At 41.4% G+C, this 20858-nt stretch overlaps 1 protein-coding gene across 1 annotated transcript in view; it reads right to left on the bottom strand.

Annotated features, from left to right (window-relative positions):
* The window catches only part of cacna1ba (calcium channel, voltage-dependent, N type, alpha 1B subunit, a), a 99352-nt gene that overhangs the window by 33184 nt on the left and 45310 nt on the right, over positions 1–20858 (bottom strand). The window contains exons 9-27 of the mRNA XM_048242785.1: positions 20167–20256; positions 18938–19021; positions 17310–17528; positions 16895–17007; positions 16459–16574; positions 16106–16237; positions 11562–11634; positions 11332–11449; positions 11085–11152; positions 10383–10489; positions 9072–9134; positions 6410–6445; positions 3896–4434; positions 3592–3865; positions 3138–3229; positions 1833–1953; positions 1072–1201; positions 767–826; positions 270–376 (exon numbers count right to left, since the gene is read on the bottom strand). Of these exons, the coding sequence (XP_048098742.1) occupies positions 270–376; positions 767–826; positions 1072–1201; positions 1833–1953; positions 3138–3229; positions 3592–3865; positions 3896–4434; positions 6410–6445; positions 9072–9134; positions 10383–10489; positions 11085–11152; positions 11332–11449; positions 11562–11634; positions 16106–16237; positions 16459–16574; positions 16895–17007; positions 17310–17528; positions 18938–19021; positions 20167–20256 (2542 nt within the window). The remainder of the gene's footprint in view (positions 1–269; positions 377–766; positions 827–1071; positions 1202–1832; positions 1954–3137; positions 3230–3591; positions 3866–3895; positions 4435–6409; positions 6446–9071; positions 9135–10382; positions 10490–11084; positions 11153–11331; positions 11450–11561; positions 11635–16105; positions 16238–16458; positions 16575–16894; positions 17008–17309; positions 17529–18937; positions 19022–20166; positions 20257–20858) is intronic.

The raw sequence follows: 20858 nt of genomic DNA on the forward strand, positions 1-20858 counted from the left end.
CCAAAGTCACCTTTAACAATGGGGGGAAACTAACAAGAGCTTCAATAAAGGCCAGGACTGTCACTCCAAAGATAATTGAGTTACCACCAGATAAAATGATACCTGCTTAAAATGACAAAAATCGCTCACTGATTTTTGCCAGTTATTGAGTCCTTTAGTGGACAGTTTTATTGTTGACATCCTCTAAGTGTTAAGCGTTAAGTGTTTAAGTATTATTCCTCTAAGACTAAATGCACATTCTGAATGTAAATCAGACAGAGAGAACTTACGTGAAGGCAAATGCAACCAGTGCTCCACTGACCACAATGAAGTCCAGAATGTTCCATAGATCCCGGAAGTAAGAGCCGGGGTGAAGTATCAATCCAAGATCGACCATCTTCTCCCCAAACAATAAGAGGGTGTGAGAGGAGAAAAACAAACGAGGGAAGGAGAAGGAAACAGAGAGAGACAAACTGAGCTAACATCCTTTAGACCAGACAGCTGTGCATAAAACTCTTATAGCAGTCTTCACACAGACAATCGTCCACAAAGGAGGCACTTGAAGTTGGCTAAAGCATGTGTTGTCACTGTAATGAATCCAAGTGTGTGAGAAAAAAATGGAAAGCACTACAAAGTTTAAAGGACAGGGACGAACAAACCTGCGATTAAGTGATTTGATTTGGGTAATGGAAATGGCTACCTATTAGTTAAAGGGGCAAAGTGTTGTTTTTAAACAAGCCTGTCTGAAAGGATAATGTCTAATCCTAGCACAAGCACAAGCACTTACCTTAATCACCATCTCAAAAGTGAAAACTCCCGTAAAGACATAATCCAAATACTTTAGCACCTGAGTGGAGTGGAAGAAGGAAATGTTAAGACTGAAAACACAAACCAGACTAGTTCAGCAACAGAACTGACATACACAAATCACTTTAAAAATATCTAATTGACAAATGACAATTGTCAAAAATGTAAAATGTAGTTTGACTGCTGGTTTCAAGAAATGGTTATACACCTGATCACTGTGTATCATTCTTACATTTTGTTCTTACATTTCTTACCCAAACCCATGGGTCATTGACTTGAACTCACATTGTTGCGGCTGGCATTGACCTGGACAGGGTCTTCAGCAGCGAGGGCTATGCTACTCATGGCGATTACAACCAGGATGCACATCTCAAAGTAGCGTAGACTCACCATGTAATGGCACAGTCGCCTTACTCTGTTTGGGGATATGACAAATCACATGAAGCACAAATATACATGCAGATCTTAACTATGAAATCCAACATAACATAAATACTCCTGAATCCTCTAACACCTGCATGTAGCTAAACAATCTTGTGAAAGCTTTAGTGACCAGTTTTGACACAGAAACAGACTACTCTGGATTTATGGTGAACCATAACTAACTTCTCGGTTTTATGTCTTTTATTTATTTATTTATTTATTTATTTTTAAATATCTCTGTTCAAGCTGATGCTCCATCAAAATCACTAAAATCAAACGTCAGCCAGGCAGGCCCATATGGTGAGTTATAGTGAACATGCCGAGGGCGGCGACAGACATGTGGAAGTTTATGAGGGCACTATTTGTTTGCTCCTCATTGAAGTTAGTGTTTATGGGAAGCTTTACGGGCGTGTGGAGAGGCTGCGTCCCGAGTGAGTGAAGAGGCCTAGGAGGAAGCTGCCACCACTCCTTTGCTCTTCCACCATGCAGTCACTCAATCTCCTAACAGCTTTTCATTAGATGAGGAAGGGGAATATATTTAGGCATATTTAGTGTGACAAGGTACTGGCAGAGGGAGCAAGTGCCCGCTGTAGGGTGGTGTGGCGGGTGGCGGGCAGACTCACGGGTTGGTCTGGCCGAACACAAACATGGAGCTGTAGGGCAGGATGGGTCGGGTGTTGATCAGGTCGTCCAGGTTCCTCTTCTCCTCTGTCATTGGCATGGTCTCACTGTCTATACTGTTCACTGTGATCCAAAAACAATAGCAACCCACAGAAATAAAATCTAGCTGGAGTATGATGTAGTTGGCAAATTCAATAATTGCAAGCAATTCAGAAATTAAACACTATTTCAGAGTGACTAATAGTTCTGTGAGTTAATCAATCAGTTAATATTCATAACAAGCATCCATTCACCTGATATGTATTAGGAAATTCATTTGAGCAATGGGTTATTTTCATATATTGCAAATACACAAGAAACCCTTTTGGCATATTGCTGTGCATTTCAGCACATTCTGCACAGATCAATGCCACCCTGACTGTACAGTATTAATATGATATATTAATATAATATATCTTTTTATGTATTTTTGTTGGCCTGTTTAGGATATGACAGTAAAGAGAGTGAAAGGAAGCGAGTGGGAGAGAGTGTTGGGGTGTGATCGGGAGATGACCCGGACTGGACCCGAACCCGGGACCCTGTTGCTGTCAATGGCAACGGGTTCTATTTCATTTCTATTGACAGCCAGAGACAGTGCTTAAAGCACCTGGATGTCCACCACATGCACGTGTAAGGTCGAGTGTTTATATCAAGTCACAGGGGTGACGTATGCCCCTGCACTGGTACTTAAGGTACGCTCAACCTGGAAGTGATCTTCTCATGTGGAAGTAGGTTTGTTGGAGTGTGAACATAGATCTCAGGGAGTCTTACAAACCTTTGGTTTGGAGCAGCGATTTTCGCCCTCTTTAAGAAGACTGCGATTTGACAGAGTTTGACTTAGAACCACGGTTTGAAAACCATCGATTTTGTGCTTCTGATTCACGTCTTTCATATCATTCCACAAGTAGTAGGTTTGCTTATTGCAATGGAATTTTATTGAAAGTTAAAGTCAGCACTCAGTCAGTAATACTGTACGTTACTGAATACTGAAACTTTCAAGTTCTATTTGTGAAAACGATTTGTTTTCTCAGGTAAAGCCACGAAACGGTAACAAAATAAATGGCCCGCTATGTGAAGTTTGGCAAGGAGTCGTATAATAAGTGGGATAACGTATTGTCTGCTGCTCTTTATCTGCTTCACGACGGGGTCCTGTTCGCCCTGCCGGGGGTTTCATTTTCGATAATGAGCAGAGGACAATACATTATCCCTTACATACGGTAATATTCTATATAAATATCTAATCGTGGGCATGCTTGCTGAGCACTGACTTGGTATGAGGGTGGTCTCCCCTGGTGGTGAGGTGATGGTGACGGGGATGTGGCCGCTCGGCTGGCTCGCCTCCACATCTGTGTGCCTGTCCCTTACAAACACACACACAAGGAGCAGTGCAGTACAGTTTGGAATAGACACAAACATTCGGATAGCGTGTGACATCTAGGTCTGTGATACACTCGTACTGTACGTAATGTCTTTGTATTTGTAATATCTACTGTATGTACTGCAGATGAGTTTCATTGCTACTTTCCTTATCTTAAAACTTAAATCGATAATTTCATTATAGCATCAGAAGAGTGAAATTGAAACGGCCCAATATTCAATATAAATACATTGAAAACACTCAATACTTAGGATGCAATACATTGTAAACTCACAATAAAGATCAGAAAATGCTGTGGCTGGAGTAAGAGGAGGGAAAAGAGGGGGAAAAGAGCTGATTCTGACCTGTGCCTGTGGGTCCTGCCGCCCTCCTTCTCGCCTCTCTCTCTGCCCTCCTCTCCGTCAGCGGTGGCCTGTGATTTGCCGCTGCGGGGCCTGCGCCTGCTCCTCTCCCCATTGGCTCCGTTCTCTCCCCGCGAGCACCGGTCGCCGTCGTGGTTCCCCGAGCGCGAGCCGTCCATGTGCCGCGAGCGCGGTAAGCTCTTGCCCCCGCTGCTGACCACCCCGTTGCCCTCAGTGGACTGCTGTCGATGGTGGTGGTGGTGGTGGCGCTCCCTCTCTCCAGTACCTCCTCCTCCTCCTCCTTCACCCCCACCTCCTTCTCCGCCCTCGTCCACAGACCTCGGGTGGTGGTGGCGGCGCCCCCCCTCGCGGCTCCGGCTGCGGTCGCCTTTCCCCTCCCGGCAGCGCGAGCCCTCGTGGTCCTTGCTGCGGCTGTGGTGGACGTGATGCCGCCCTCCCTCCCTGGTGCTGCCGCCGCCCGTCTCCCCGTTCTCGTTGGCATCCTTTCGCCGGTGATGTTTCCGCGACGGCTGCCCGGACTCCGTCCCTCCTGCGGCATCCCCCTCGCCCTGACCCTTGTCCCAGTGGTGGTTGTGGTGGTGGTGGTGGTGGTGGTGGTTGTGTGGCCCCCCCACGGGGCCATCACCGTGCTCTACCACCAACGGACGGTCCAGGTGGGTCTTCATATCGGGCCGTATGTGCAGGGCGGAAGACATACGCTGGCGCTCCTCGGGGTCCAGCTCGCTGTAGAGCGCCTCGCTGCTGGGGCGCAGGTTGTTGCGCCGCATCTGCGTGGTGCGCTGCTCCCACACAGACATCAACTTCTGGGACCTCTGCTGCTCCCTGCTGGTGGGGATGGTCAGGGGGTGGGGGCACAGGGGAGTCAGGTGGAGAATGAACAAGTTTAACACAAGGAGCTCAGAGACATCAGTTTCAATCAGCCAGATAATTACTTCAGTGAGGAAGGTACACCACTGTGAAGGAAAAACTCCCATCCATGTGAAGACCACCTTAACACTTGGAGGGACGTCAATATGACACTTTTTGAAAAAGGTCATGAAAGAGTTTACTTTTATGGAGCCAAAGGAGTTTTCCCCTATGCTTTAAAATTCACTGGCATTTCAACTGCTTTCCTTTTGCAGGAAACACATGCTATGAAAGTCCATATTTTAATGCACAGCAACCCCCAAGGTGCTAAATAATTAACAAGCCTGCATTGGGGATTCACTGCCAATACTTCTAGCTCCAGTTCAGTACATTTCCACATGTGAAAAGAAGGTCTTTATGGATGTGCCAATACATTACAAGTCACCATGGTATTTCAGCATCTTAGACGCTCATGCTTTCTCATGCTTGTTCCTTCCTCTCAAAAACCTTGGTTAGGTGATGTTTCATTATGTTTGGACCATGCATCCTGAAATAGTGTTGCCCCAAAACCATGATTTCCCTTGGACTGGCGTAATGACATGCCATTACATCAGAGTGGCTATGATTGTCAGAATGAGTATTCATATTTATCCCTTTCATTGTTTTCTTAACTTATTATGCAAGTCAGACATGTTCTTTCCCCAAATCACCCCCCCACCACCACCACCACCATTTCCCGTGACAATGCATCTACAAACCACAGAGCTAAAATCTGGCTGTATTATAAATGTCCAATTTGACACACTCCAATTTACACAAAACAGAAACGTGTCACAATGTGATTTCAATGTACTTTCTTTCATTCCTACAGGAATGTTGTACATGGTCAAAACTGACTGATCAGTAGTCAGTCGAACAGTCTGAACATCTTGGGGAGGATTTATATGGCCAAGTTAGCACTCCTGAATCCATTCCACCAACACAATAAAAATAAGTTTAATGCTGGCAAAAATACTGAGGTCGAAATTGTATGTTCATTCCAAAGAGAATGTGGCAAGTAAAGAGTAAACTATAGGGCTTTATCTTCTACTCTGCCCTCTCCATGAGATCCTGTCTCCCCCTATCTCTCTGTTAGCACCTCAAGCCTGCCTGCCTGCCTGCCTGCCTGCCACTCACCCACGCTTCTTTCCCTAACTCCTCTGATATACAAGTCAGACAGAGGTAATGGTTTAGGGGCTACAGGGTTCTGCAAGCAGAGTCGATGGGTTGGGGGATGCGCCGGGGCTTCCTGAGATTAGGCTATTTGAGCAAGCCTACAGCACCCGATCCATTTGTGCTGATGTTATTTAGGGCCAGCTCTTCAGACAGGGCCCGACATACTGGTGTGCTGCTCGGTAAATCACTCCGAGCAATTTAAGCTAGTTCCCGATACACTTCAGCTGAGATTTATTCAGAACAAGACGTCACACACACTCATACATACACACAGACACACACACACACACACACACACACACACACAGGAAAAGATCTTTATAAATCAGGCTGTCCAGGGCTATTTCTGAAACGTAATCCCACTTCTGACACCAAGCAATTCTATGAAGTCTATGAGCAAATATATTGCCGGTAAAGGACACTCACCTTTTTAATTGCATCACACACACATAAAACTAAGAGCCCTGTCAGGGCTTTTGGGAGTCATTGAGAATTGAGAATGGAAACCACTCAGTGAGTGACCATGTGAACACATACACTGAATGGACAAAATGAAGATGACAGTTTATTGTCCATTCTTCACCAGGGGATCGGGAGGGTGGTGGTGGTGGTGTGTGTGTGTGTGTGTGGTGGGGGGGGTCAAACACAATGACAATTTTCCACAGACATCTGGGGGTGAGCATGTCTTTGGTTATACACACATTTTTGCCATTAAGCATATCTTTGGTAGTACCTTTACCTCAAGTAGTGATGGGCGGGAGAGCTGACATAACTCCTAAAAACATACAGGGCAACACAGTGTAAAAAACACAAACAAATGGGAACAAGGACTATGGCATTTTGTCAAAGTACACAGCAGAGTTAGAGGACAGAAACAAATACAGCAGCGAGAAGATTATTACCAAGAGTGTTGATGGGGGGAGCTGGATAAAACTGTACCGAGACATAAGATGGGGGGAGCATGATGGGGTAACACAAAAGATGGTGTAACCAAAGCACTTACTTCAATACGAGAGGAATTGAAACTGAAGCAGGGAAGGGAGAGACACCCAGATATTGATATCGCACTGTATTATCCTAAGCACTAATCAGTAATCTCTCTCTAATGCCTTGCCAATGTGTCATCAAAATTTCTTCAACGCAAAATCAATTGTTATTTTATATGTAGGTCATTAATGTAAATTTATACTGGAAATTAGAGGAAGGACACAATATCGAAAGTGCAATAAATCAGATGACTTCTTTCTGCGATATGTTATGAATACACTGCCACCAAATATCAATATTTGTACTAAAGTATTCAATTAAATAAAGCACAATTCAAATTCTAAACGGACTCCTTCACTAATTTACCTTACCAGAGTCTCTACTTCATGCATAAACATAAGCATGAACACTGAGAGTCAAGTTCAGTGACAGGCTATTTGCTTGTACCTAACTTGTAAAGCCTGCTTACTTGTCTATATGCCTCATATTAAATTGAACATTCACCTACTTTATATCCTCCATTTTCACACTCAAATGTGACATTATGAAACCACTGCTCTCTTGGTTGGAATAAATGAAATGTTTGCGCTGGATAATTCAATACAATGTGTGGAATGATTACTAGCTGCAGTGGGGATGTCCTGAGATATCGCCACTTGTGATGACTCATAGAATCCCTCTCCAATCAGAAATGAACAAAAACCTAACTGTTATATAATGTCTGATAACTTCATTCCTCAAATTAAGACATTGACTTTCAGAACTAGATAACATTTTTATTCAAGTAGGCAAATATTCATACGGTTTTAAATAATCAATCTGGCAGTATTTCCTATTTTAGCTGAGCAAAAGTTGTGTGAAAGGAATTAAAGGCCTGGTCCATATAGACGCCTGTCCCAAACAGGTTGAGTTTTGGTGTTTGACGTAAATAAAATCCTGGGCTATTAATCGAGGTTTAACAGTATAGAAAATGTTGCCGATATCAAGGAGGAATTGCTCACTACTCCAACAAAAGGTCAGATGACCAATTATCATTTGGAGAATCTTAAAGAGCATATTTAAGAAATACAGTGCATCCCTACTTAAATGTCAATTGCTTACATTATTTGCATTTCTAAAACCTTAATGAGTTTTCATAATCCCAAGTGACACCGTGGAAAATGAAGAAATAAATCTATCTTTGATGATGATATTAGTAAAGGTAAAGGAGCAAAATATATTCAGGGGAATTCCCTGAATCATAGAGATAAATGTGACTTTTGCAAACTGACTCTAAAAAGCTAATATTCTACTTGTATAAAGGTATTGGGTGATTAAGACAAACAAACTAAATAATTCTGAATTTCACTTTTGGGAATCTGGATTATAACATCCATCAGGAGTTTCTTTATCATTCAGTTTATGTAAATTACTATGGTTTGTGGACAACTTTGTCCTCAAATTGATTACCTAAACTTCCTAACCAACAACCTTTCTACAAAAGCAAATAAGAAACCTAGCGATGCTACAAAAAAATCCTACCAAGAAAAATCAATTGGCAAACATGGTACCCAAACTAAAACAAAGAGGTTCTCTTGAACATGAGTGTCATCACACACAAGTCAATTCAAGTGAGAATCATCAGATCCCTTCAGAAATACAATAAACAACTACAAGAACTGTTCAGCCAATTTTTTCCCCTGATTCCGCATGAGTCTATGATTGGTCTCCATAACAGTGCTCTCCCTCACCAAAAGCCCTGTGTGTGTGCATCTCTCTGTGCGTCTGAGAGAGCAGCGGTTGTGTGTTTGTCGGCACATTGTTGCTGCCACCGGGACCCACGGCTGGAAATATGATGACTCACCCGGTGGCAGCAGTCTGCTACTCTACTACTGCTGAGGGTGTCTCCCTGAGTGGAGGCTACTCCACGTCCGCTTCAAAAATACATGAGCAGAAACAAAAACAACAAACAACAAACACCCAGAATAGGAGCACATGCCAGGGAAAAAACCCAGACGACCAAAGAAAACAGAAGGGTAAAAGAGTCGAAGTGTGAAGGAGGAAGGGGAACTGAGGTTAAAGAAAATCTTAATTAAAAAATCTAGGGCTCATGTGGGAAGCAAAGCCACTGTTGTGCATCAAGTGTGCATTAATCACAATAAATTCACAGATGGTAAAAGAAGGCACTGTACAATGGACACAGATATCAACTGAACACTAGACATTAACACCATTTCCTCTAAAAAAAGAAAACATATAGCTGGTTGCCATTCATCCTTTGATTACTGTAGACTGCTTTACACCTTCGGCCAATGGGCAAGACCATACACGGAACATGGGATGGGACTGATTTGAGATCAGAGGAAGAGAAAGAAGAGAGGGAATAAAGGAAGAGGAAAAAAACAGGAAGTGGAAACAGGGAAGTAAAAACTCACGGTGAATGAATGCTGGAGACAGACGGGCTGCGAGAAAGTGTACTTCGATATTGCTTTACAATACTGCATAAGCCAAAACAAAAACAGAAGAAAACAAAACACACACACACACACAAAAAGGGAGGGAAAACAGAAAGGACATCGGAAGCAGTCAGACCCTAGAGAATGAGATACTGTCGAAGTCTGACTCTCCCCACACAATGTCAACGCAGCACCATATTCATGAACACAAATGTTACACAATAAACAGAAATGTCAGTGAACAAAACACAACTACAAATATTACAAGGAACAGAACAAAACATTACTTGTGAAGACATGTCCCCCTCACCTATTTGAATACAAATGAAAATGATGGCTGTCATATTATAAAAATGTTTGTTTCCCATGAATATACAGTAGCATTGTGAAGGAAAAAGGTCTTGTGAATCAAATGAAGAAAATGTTAACCAAAAAGTGTAAGGTAACATTAATAATGATCACATCCCTGTTGTTCTCTGATTATTCACAATTACACTTATATTAATAGTCAGATGAATGGCCCTAATATAATTATGCCCCTGATCGGTGATTAACAGTGAATTATGAATTAAGAGTATTTGTCAGTGGTTAAGTTCAGATCAGTTTGGTTTGGCCAGTTTGGTAAGTTCAGTGTTTGATTTGAGTGCAACTGCCATAAGTGTCAACTGACTGTTGAGAATACATTCTTACTGAGATATAAGCTACTTCTGTTTCCACTTAGCAGTCCCCCAAAGTGCCCTGTTACACAGCCATCTCACAGAAGAGATCTGAGTGTGTTCACTGGCCATCATTTATCAAATGTCTAGACGATTGATGCCAAAACTTTTGTCACTTGGACGATTGGTGGCAAAGCTTTTGTCACTTGAAGTACACAGTTCTATCTGTTGGAACAAAAAGCTTTGAAGTGAGGGATGAGATTAACACAACAGCACCACTGAAGGGGATACACACACACACACACACACACACACACACACACACACACACACACACACAAATAATACATACACACATCACTTTGAACAAACAAAAATATGGGACAGAGGGGAAGAAGGCAGGACAAAAAAAACTACAAATATGTCATGGGTGAAGGAGACCGCACATCATACAGTATATATAGTAATATACTTCTAGGAACAGGGACACAAGAAACACAGATCAGTGATGATGGTGTGTGTGTGTGTGTGTGTGTGTGTGTGTGTGTGTGTGTGTGTGTGTGTATGTGTTTGTGTGCAAGTGCGTTATAGTGGTATAGGAGAACACAGTCAGGATTAAATGTCCATAACTTACGCTGTGATGGAGATATTGGCCGCTGACATGGGGCTGACCTCTTTGACCTCTTTGGCTTTCTGAAGGGCCAGCTTCTTAGTGATGGCCTCCTCCTGCTCCTCCTCATCCTGCAAGGCACACACGGACAGAATGGACAGAGAAGAACAGCGGACGAAAGAGGTGAAGAGATGACAAGAGAAGAGAGGAAAAGAAAAGAGAAGAAAAGAGCGAGTGGAGAAAGCAAAGGGAAAGAGAATGAGAAAGGGCAGAACTTTAATAGAAATGGCATCATTGGCCACTGACAACAAACCTTCGCCTCTCTGCCTGCTCTCTTGAGGGACCAGTAATACTGAAGGTAGAGGTCTGTAGGTAAAGCACTGTGCAGTATTAAAGGCTGTAAATCCTGCCACTCATTGGGGAGTTTCATTACCTTGAGTTATTTGACAAACATCATTTATTGACAAGGACAAATATATATATATATATATATATATATATATATATATATATATATATATATATATATATATATATATATATATATATATGCAGACAGGCTTATGGAACCAATAAAGCTCTACAGGCTGTTGAACCATTAGGGCAGACCACCTATACAAACATGCAGATTGAGAAATGGTGTTTGATGGAAGATGTTCATTTTATGGAGTGAGCCTGCCAGTGCTGAGAGTACTTTGCTAGGATGTGGTGGCCGTATACCAGTACCTTTGTGAGTTCTTGTGCATTTGCAAGGTTGTCAACTGCAATAGCCAAGAAGACATTGAGGAGGGTATCTGTTTTTTTTTTAGTTTAAGGATACAAATATAGCATAAACTAAACCCACAAACAGCCCAATATGTTATCAGGTGACACCAACAGATGGGCGCTTCATGGTCAAGCAAATCAACTTCACAACACATCATGTAAATAAAGTTTCCACTGAGGTGAGATAGAGGTCGAGTGAAAAGGATACAGTTCCCAAAGAGAGTCAGAATGATGAAATACACGGAGGAAAACATCCCCCGGCGGACCCCGCCCTGGGACTCTATCCCATGATACATCACTGCATTCCAGTCCTCTCCTGTCAAAATCTGTGAAGTGGAGGCACAGTCTCATTACAAACACTGATACAGCGTTCTACTTTTTTATGTAGATGCATCATTCCGGACTAATTATGCTCTGATGCCTTGAGTTTTTAATTACCTGGAACACAGTAAGAATGGCAGCTGGAAATGTATCAAAATTGGTTGTGGGAGTCTCTTCTTCGAAATTAAACCTGTAAAAAATGAATACAAAAAGGAAACAAATCTCTTATTATTTAATTTGTAATGCAAACAAAACAATAATAATTTAAGGCTTTGAAACGAGGAGTCAACATCCTTTCTGTGATGAGGGTTATTTCTGCCTGGTCTTGCATCGAAGTTGTGGCTTATTTGGGAGAAAATCTCTAGTTAGCCCTAACATAACCATTACATTAGCCACAGCAATGCATAATAAATGTTTCACACTAATTTCTACAAAGCCATATAAAAACCTTTCACCATCACATATAAAGATTGTGTTGTGATCCCATTGTATATAGTGTAAGACACAATTTAACATTGCTGACATGCTATTGGTTGTTTTTACTGATTCACAGACAATGCCATGTACTGTATGTGCAACACCTACATTCCTAGTGTCAATTTCTGACAGAACCACTGAATAAGGAAAAAAGAAAGACAACTGGAACACACAGATATAATATACATCTAAATTAATTTAACTTAATGGAGTTAAGTGAAATCACACTGCTCTGTGCTGTATTAACCCTTAGAACCCGATTGACGCATAGTGCGTCAAAAACACACCCTTTCTTCTCTGTGTCATTGCTAAAGCGGGGCTTTCCAACGAGACCACGCACTTGTCTGTACGTTAAAGTATGAAAATAAAAACAATAATGAAATTAAATCAAATTGCATCATATTTAGAGTCTATACTTCTCTGCGTTCACCTGCACACCCATTACTCTCGTTTGAATTACCCGCAAACTCGTGATCGCATAGATATGGCAAGCATATCAGATGAAAGAGGAAACATAGGGCTATCCATTGGTACCATGTATATCGATCCTTCTGGCTTATAAAAACAGATGAAGTGACTGCTAAATAATAACGTCATGTACACAAACCAACGTTGCACACCCATTCTGCTCTACAAAGGCTAAGAGCAGTATCTGCACTTTTTCAAAAAAACATTTTTTGCACAAATAAGAAGTACATGATCTGCTCTTCAATCTGTTAAAATTTCATATGACTACCTAATACATTTCTTAGCTAAATTTACATTTTTACTTTGCAGTTTGTATAGAAAATTAGAGGGAAACCAAGGCAGAGTGCAGTATCTGCCCTTACTGCCTTGATTTCAATGGCCATTACTGCATTCTGCCTTTGTTTCACTTGCCCTTACTCTAATAGGGTGTGTGTGTATGTGTGTGTGTGTGTGTGTGTGTGTGTGTGTGTGTGTGTGTGTGTGTGTGTGTGTGTGTGTGTGTGTGTGTGTGTGTGTGTGTGTGTGTACAGGGACAGACTGGGACTAAAAAAGGCCCTGGACTTTCTTCTAAAAAGGCACACTACCATTCACACTCACACACACATTAGGTGTCTATCATGATACAATCTCACAATATTAAATGCCAGTGAAAGTATCATATTATCATATTATATAGTAACATATACTTTGACAAAATATAAGCAGCAATGTGCAAAGGTGTCAAGGGTTAGGTTTCGGTGTGCAGCAATGCAATATTGCTTGACATGAAAGTCTACAAGAATACCCGATTGATTTTGTTCCATTTTTACATAAATGTTTATAAATGACAGGTTGCCATTGTTAAGGCATCAAGCAGCATATCTTCACTAGAAATGTAGTAAGTATCTCCTCAATTAATATAAAAACTGAGTGATCACTTGCTACACTTACTGCAAAATGTTGTATGGCCATGTAAGTATTCACTAGTTCGCCCGTCGGCATGATTGCTATACTGAGTGTATAAGCTAAGCGCGTGTTTGGCATGGTAGCTGGCCGTGGTCATGGAATGCCTGAAGCAGAGATCGCTATAGAGCGATGGCCGCTTGCACCGCCAGTGTAAGGAGGATGCGTAACTGGGCTATCAGTGAAATGGAGGAGTAAGGGGAGGAGGAGAGATAATTTTGCGAGCGCCGCGGCGTGTGACGTATGGATAAAGAGGCCGGCTTAAATACCCTGGCGGTGGAAGACAGGTGAGTTAATTGCTGTCAATCATCCCTAAGGGCTCCTCCCGAACTTTGTTTAGAAAACATCATTAAGCAGTAATGCAAAGACAAAGCGCAGTATAGCCTATAAAACTACCAAATTTTGCATAAATGTCAAAAAGCAAAAGGTTTAATATTCACCTCACCGGTATAATTTAATTTAATATTTAATATTCACCACCGATTCAGGACAGTCTGCCCTACACACACATGAAATGCATGTAGAGCTACAGTATGAGCTTGCTGTGGTGAGATACATGTCAAAATATAAGAATTTTTATAATACGCTTTTTATATTCTTAATTCTTTAAAAATCTAAATAAAATCAATGCTAGTACTAATACATGAAATGATGGAAGATCTGGATAGCCTACACTCTGCTGAAAAAACAATATATAATATGTGTGTGTGGCACTTACAATGACCAGAATAAATCCTTAAGAATAAAGGTAGCGAAAATGCCCTAAAAACAGCTTAGGGTTCTAAGGGTTAATAACATAATTAGTATATGTATATGTGGTATGTGTGTGTTACATTTTTCAAATGCAATTGATTCAGAGCAGCAAAAAAAGATCAGAAACAAGATCATTAGTGGTAGATAATTAACATGAACCAGTGACAGAACTGAAGCAATAACGGGAAATAATTGCTGATTACTTACATACAAATGACTAATCACTCACATAGCTCCACAGAGCAACATTATTGGAGCCGAGGATCAGGCATTATGAGCAACCACACTGGGTGTATTTCATCATTTTATAAATAGTCCACTCAGAAAACGCCTTTATAACCCTCCGTATTTCTCCACCAAGCAAATAATACTGAGAAATTCTCCAGACTTGCACCCTAATAATCTTAATGCGTTCTCTTGCACTCCATATTGTATCTACAGGGACTTGATTATCCAAGCACAAAACAGAGGTACACAGTTGGAAAGCTTTAAATGAGCCGCCAGAAAAATCCGGAAATGAATGTACTCTCCTTTCCCTCCCGCTTCAGATGAGAATAGGTAGAAAAAGAATGGGCAGCGAGTGAAGTGGTGTAAAATGCATTATTTCATGTTGACTTCCTACCGGCCTTAGCAGGTTTTATGCTTTGGGCCGCAGAGGAAGAGACAGAGGAATTGGACCAGTACCTTCAACCTGTACATCAACCGATGTTCTGCTTGGGGAGTCAAGGGTTCACTCACTCACTAGAGCGCAAAATTACTGATTACAGACCCAAAAATAAGTACAGTATATCATCTGCAGTGTAGAGGAAATGCAAAGGGACGTGTACACATGACTGGGTGTGGATGAAAGTGCAGCTTTTTAAGATAAAACTTTGAACGACTTTTTAAAGAGAGCACTGGTGCAGCTGTCTCACGTTCAAAAGCATGATAAAAAAAACAAAGAAAAAACACCTGCACTGAAGCGCAAGTAAACGGATCTGCGTGATCATTGCGTCTGAAGGAAAACAAATCTCTGCTTCACCTCAGTCTGCACCAGTAGGGGATTGAGGATTGTGCTGCTGCGCCACAGAGTCTGGGAAGAGCTTTCTCCTGTTTGAAAAGCACTCGGAGTGTTTGTTTATTTGACTCGAAGATCATTACGTTAGGTGCCACGCCTGCACTGTTTATGAATTTATACGTTTATTTACCGTGTGAGAACCATGTGCACAAAAGCAATTCCTCAGTTGCAGAGTTTAATCAATAATTCATGGCAGAGAGGAATGAAACCTGGATCCCTTAATAACACAGCCTACATGCTTATCAACACAAGAATACACTCAAATGAAAAGACAGGCTAAAATAAGTGCTATCACTGCATGTCATTGGTATTGATAGGGACATTAAAAGTATTCAAGGTTCACACATCAGAGCAAAAGGTTTTTGCACATTTAAAGTGCACAGTACAGCTAAATAACTGTAAATAACAGCACACCGTCCATGAGCTGGTCATCAAAAGGATTTGACTAAAACCTATTTATGAACTAAACCTAAACCCATGAACTTACCGTATTTTCCGGACTATAAGTCACACTTTTTTTCATAGTTGGCCAGTCCTGCAACTCAGGTGCAACATACATATATTTATATATATATATGTTTTTTTCCTCTTCATGATACATTTTTTGACTGGTGCAACTTATACTCCGGAGCGACTTATAGTCCGGAAAATACGGTATATAGGTTTTCTAGTGACAGTAGTAAGACAGAGAAACATCTATTTGTCTGGACTTATGTACGTATCTACCAATCATTACAAACATATTATTTCAGGCCTGGTTCTGGTAATAAAACACTAATTTAAAATCAATAACACTCCATATTGATTGCAATGTATTATGACATTCTGTGGTAAAAAGTTGATATTTTATAGTTATAATTGATTGCATTATCTTCTGGTACTCGAACGGCATGTCGTCCATTATCCCTTACATAATGAAAATGAGTGACTGTTAAGAGAGAGGACTCCTTAATAGTTTACTCACTGTCCACCGAAGAGCTGCATGCCCAGGAGAGCGAACACAACAATGAAGAGGAAGAGCAGGAAGAGCAGACTGATGATGGACTTCATGGAGTTCAGCAGAGACACCACTAGATTCCGCAAAGAATTCCAGTACCTTCCAGAACACAGGGAAAGCATCGCCATAGCCACCGGCGTCTAGATCAATACACCCATCTGAACTCCACTGAGGTTTGCTCAAGTAACAACTCATATAGCTATCAGGTAACAGTCACTGACAGGAGTTTTCAACATGAAAGAGGAACATTGCTTAACCTATTTCTCAACCGCAGAGTATCAAGGGGTAAAATCATGGCGGGGGTATTTCTGACAGCTTACTTGGTAACCTTGAATATCCTGAGCAGGCGGAGAGCTCGAAGAACGCTGATGCCAAACGACGAGGCTCCGGGTTTCACAGCGGCCCAGACCACCTCAAAAATGCTACCGATAATAACCTGCGTGTATACAGTCAAATGTATTACACTGATTTGATTTTTGACATTACTTCATGTTATTAAATGTTATCAACCAAAAACTACATTTAAAAACATGAACAATTCACTACAATGATTTCTGACATTAATTCATCTAATTATCCTATCTAATATTATCTAATTAACTATAATGTTTCTAATTTCATGATCTAGTTTCACAAAACGTTGTGTAACATGACAAAGCATTTCCCAACACCAACCATATGTGCAACAACATCAATCATCCTCTGTCAAAATTGCGCTGTAATCTATGTGATACCTGAGTAATCCCAAGTACTTACAGCAAAATCAAAGCAGTTAAATGAGGAATGGAAATAGGTTCTGGGCCCCAGTCCATACATCTTCAGGCTCATCTCTGTCAGAAACAGGCCCAGGAACACAAACTCTGCCAAATCTGCGGGCAGACAGACGCAAATCGATAAAACTGGACACAGGGCCATTTCATTTAGCACAACTAATATGCTAAAAATATGCAATTGCCTCATATTCTATTAGAGATCAACAAAATTTACTTTACAAGCAGGAAGATGAGAATGACCCTGCATACCAAGGGGAAAATTTCAATTACATATACTGTAGTGTATTATGTCAAAGACAAAGTGCAGAATTTGTCAGTTTACCACATTATGATGATCGATAGAGGAGTAGCCTACAGTATATAAATGTACATCCATCTGAGTGTATTCTATGACTTACATAAAGCATAGGTGAGCCAGTCAGGCTGGTCGTAGTGCACTATGGCCACACACAGTGTGTTGAGCCCGACCAGACACAGGACTGTCCAGTAGAAGCCTTGGGACTTGACCATGCGTCGGATGAAGAAGCGGACCCTCTTCTCTTTCCGACGGAAATAAGACGAGCTCTCATTCTTGCTGCTCTTCACACTGGCCCGGGCGAACGGGGATCCTTGGGGTGCAGTGGGGACAAATGCGCGCACACACTAGGGTAAAGTTTTCGTTGCGAACTTGCGTGCGTCTGCACTCACTGTGAGCGCCCACTCAGCTGGAAGTATATACTGAGTTGAGGACTCAGTTGAGGACTTGCACCACTCAAGCACAACTAACAAAACTATACACAACCTAATGGATAACTCCAAAACCCCAAATGACCATTCCGTGTTGTCTGCTTCACTTTCTCACTACTTAATACATTCTGTTATTGTGATCCATGTTTTGTAATACAGAGTGAGGAGTCCTCAGTAAACCACAGTATTACAGTGCTGTATGTTAACCAGACACTGACAAACATAGTTGGCGTGGCATTATTTGATTAAAGTGAAGTTCAATAAGATTTTGAACTCCTCTCTCTAAGGTGGGGCTTTATCCCCGCCGGAGAAAAGCGAAGTTAGATTAAGGTCAGATTAAAATTAGATCCTTCCTGCAGAGCAAGTTTTGAATAATGCCTCTGCAGCCAGACCCACAGACAAAGTTTCTCAGGGGCAACATCAATCTCGAAAGAGTTTTACCTCAAGGACTACGCATAGACACATTCATGTCAATGTTTATGTTTTCCCCTCTAAACATAATTCCTCCCAAATATAAATAGCCTACTTGTTGTGTCCTGCACACCAGTTTACAAGCAACCGTCTGGTTTTGACTGAGGCAAGGACAGCTCACTATTCTCTACTTCACTTCAGCCCAACAGACCCTGTTCTATATTAAAAACTCTGTAACTCCAATTAGGCTCAAATGTCAAGTGGGCCTGAATAAAAAACGAGAGGTGAAAAATGGCTCCATTAGTATTTCGCCGCCCGCTCCAGGGCAAAATGGGCCATAATCATTTCGGGCTATTTTAATCCACCGAATTTGACTCATGCGAAGCCGAGACGCCATTAATGGAGTATGGTGTCATGTGGTCTTGCTGTCTCCTGTCGTTTCGTTTTCTTTCTCCTCCTTCTCTTAACATCTCTTTTCGTCCTCTGTGCTTCATCTGTTATCAGAGGCTGTTTTTCACTCTATTTCAAGATGATCCTCAGATGATAAATCTGAGTTTAGAGCATGAGTGAGAAGTGTTCCATCAGAAAAGTCACTAAAATATAGTCTGGATGTGGACACAGACCATAATTAACATGGCACACGTTAATATAACTTTAACACATAATTAACAAATACAACTTGAAAATATTTCAAGTCAGTTGTATTCATGAGCTTAAAGGTGCAGTCAGCGATCGTACGCGATTTCAAGCCCATAACATTTTTTGTCACATTTAGTGAACATCTCACGATCCGCTAGCTGTCCATCTCGCAGTTGCTGCTAGGGCTTTTCAATGTGTAAAGTTGAGGTGGAATGAAGAGTGAGGTGGAAGGTCAGGGTTGTGGCCTTACCAACTGAGGAGATGTCCGTGAAGTGGTCCTCCCCTTCCTCAGCATTAATCAGGTCATTCTTGCTCTTTTTGACTCTTTTTAGGACTAATGAGAAAAATGAACAGTCAACATAAACAACACACAACAACACAGATCTTACTGACTGTGCATTTACTGTATGTACTTGAAGGCAGATATTTTTGGGAATAACTTTACAGACATTTAATAGACAACTCAAGAACACCATTCATTAAGATCATCGTAGCTTAACAAACATGCTGTGAGATAAAGAATGAACCACAACATCCCACTGTCACAGAGAACAGCACCTGTGGACAGGTATGGCAGCACCTGTGATCAGTAGATTGGGCATTGTGCAAAACATCCAGAGACCTTTCCACGTACCAGCCACAATGGCACAGTCGTGCCAGTATTGTTTTCCCGCGTTTCTCCTCTCTGTGGTGGCAAACTGCTGTAATCTAATTAACTTGTCAGCCTAATCTCCTTAATTACCAAATGCTCACACACAGGCTTTGAAAGCAATACTGCTGAGAGATTAGTAGTCCTTGATAACACAGCTCAGAAAGAGGGGGTGAGGGAGATGGTGTGTGTGTGTGTGTATGTTTGTCCTCGAATGTGCATGTGAAGGAGAATGCCCCCGTTATCATGCGACAACTTGCACCATGTGTGGATGCATTTATGCTTTTGTTACATTGCAATGGACAATATTGATACAACATTGTGAAATCATAACTCATCATGAAAGCAGGACCATGAGGACATTTTACTGCATATTGTAAAAGTCATTACAGGAGCGTTGTAGTCCTTGTTTTGATTAGTGGCCACTGGCTTCAGGACAACAATAAGTATGGCCATAAAGTCACTCAGACAGGAAATCCATGGGCCTCAAATTACTGCAATAGCATCCAATGAAAAACGGTGTTCAAGAACATGATGAATTGATATACTGAATAAGTGTACCAAAAATGCAAAATGCTAATTTATGCTATTATTGTTTTGATAAGAACAGCTTGCATTAGAAGTTTTTGGAGGTGGCGGGATAAATCAATAAATGAATCACCTGTTCTACTGCTAAATTTAGAAGATGTGTATCACATTGACAACTGTTGTGATGTGGACACATTGTATCAGTTATATGCTTATGTGCATACAAACCTAAAAACCTGCTTCCCAGTGAGTGAAATGTCTTACAGAGCATTGACTGAGTGTCTGAATGGGCTGGTCCCCACCTGAGTTGCTTGGGTGCTTTCTCTTGTACCAGGCCCCATCTAGAGATTTCTCCTCTGCATGTTTGTCCTCTTCGGCCAACATGACTTCCTCTGAGACAAACACACTGGCATCAGTCAAAACACTCTCCCAAAGAAGACCATTCACAGTCACATGAAGAAAGTTTTGGCCATGCAGAAACCTAACAGGGTATGTCATCTGACAGGTATGAGATGAAGCAAAGTGTGCAGGTCACATAATACACCGCTCAGGTGGGTATGAAAAATGAGAATCCTTTAGCATTTTACAGAATTGATCATTTTAAGCATGATATTTATGTAAATTGAGGGGTTTCAATACAAAGTTTTCGAAATAACACACTACTAATACTCAAGCTGTTCGAAGTGATCTAAATAGTAACGATATCAAGAAAGAATGGACACTCTTGTAGTACAATATGGCAACACAAAAGCATCACAGATTATTGCTAATGGTTATTCACAAAGACTTCAGGCAATGAGGGCTTGCACTTAAACAGGTCTGTCCCAGCTTTGATAGAAAACACCAAGACATTCCTTGAAAAGAATGGCTAAGACTGCATGTTCATCAGAAACAGACGCCACAAGAGAAACCTCTGTTTTGCACATAAACAAAGAGAGCCAGAGAGCTTTTGTGCAGAGACTGGGATCTTTTAGCACAGCAGATTCAATAACAG

This window comes from Alosa alosa, chromosome 5, assembly GCF_017589495.1.
Source record: "Alosa alosa isolate M-15738 ecotype Scorff River chromosome 5, AALO_Geno_1.1, whole genome shotgun sequence".
Taxonomy (NCBI): domain Eukaryota; kingdom Metazoa; phylum Chordata; class Actinopteri; order Clupeiformes; family Clupeidae; genus Alosa; species Alosa alosa.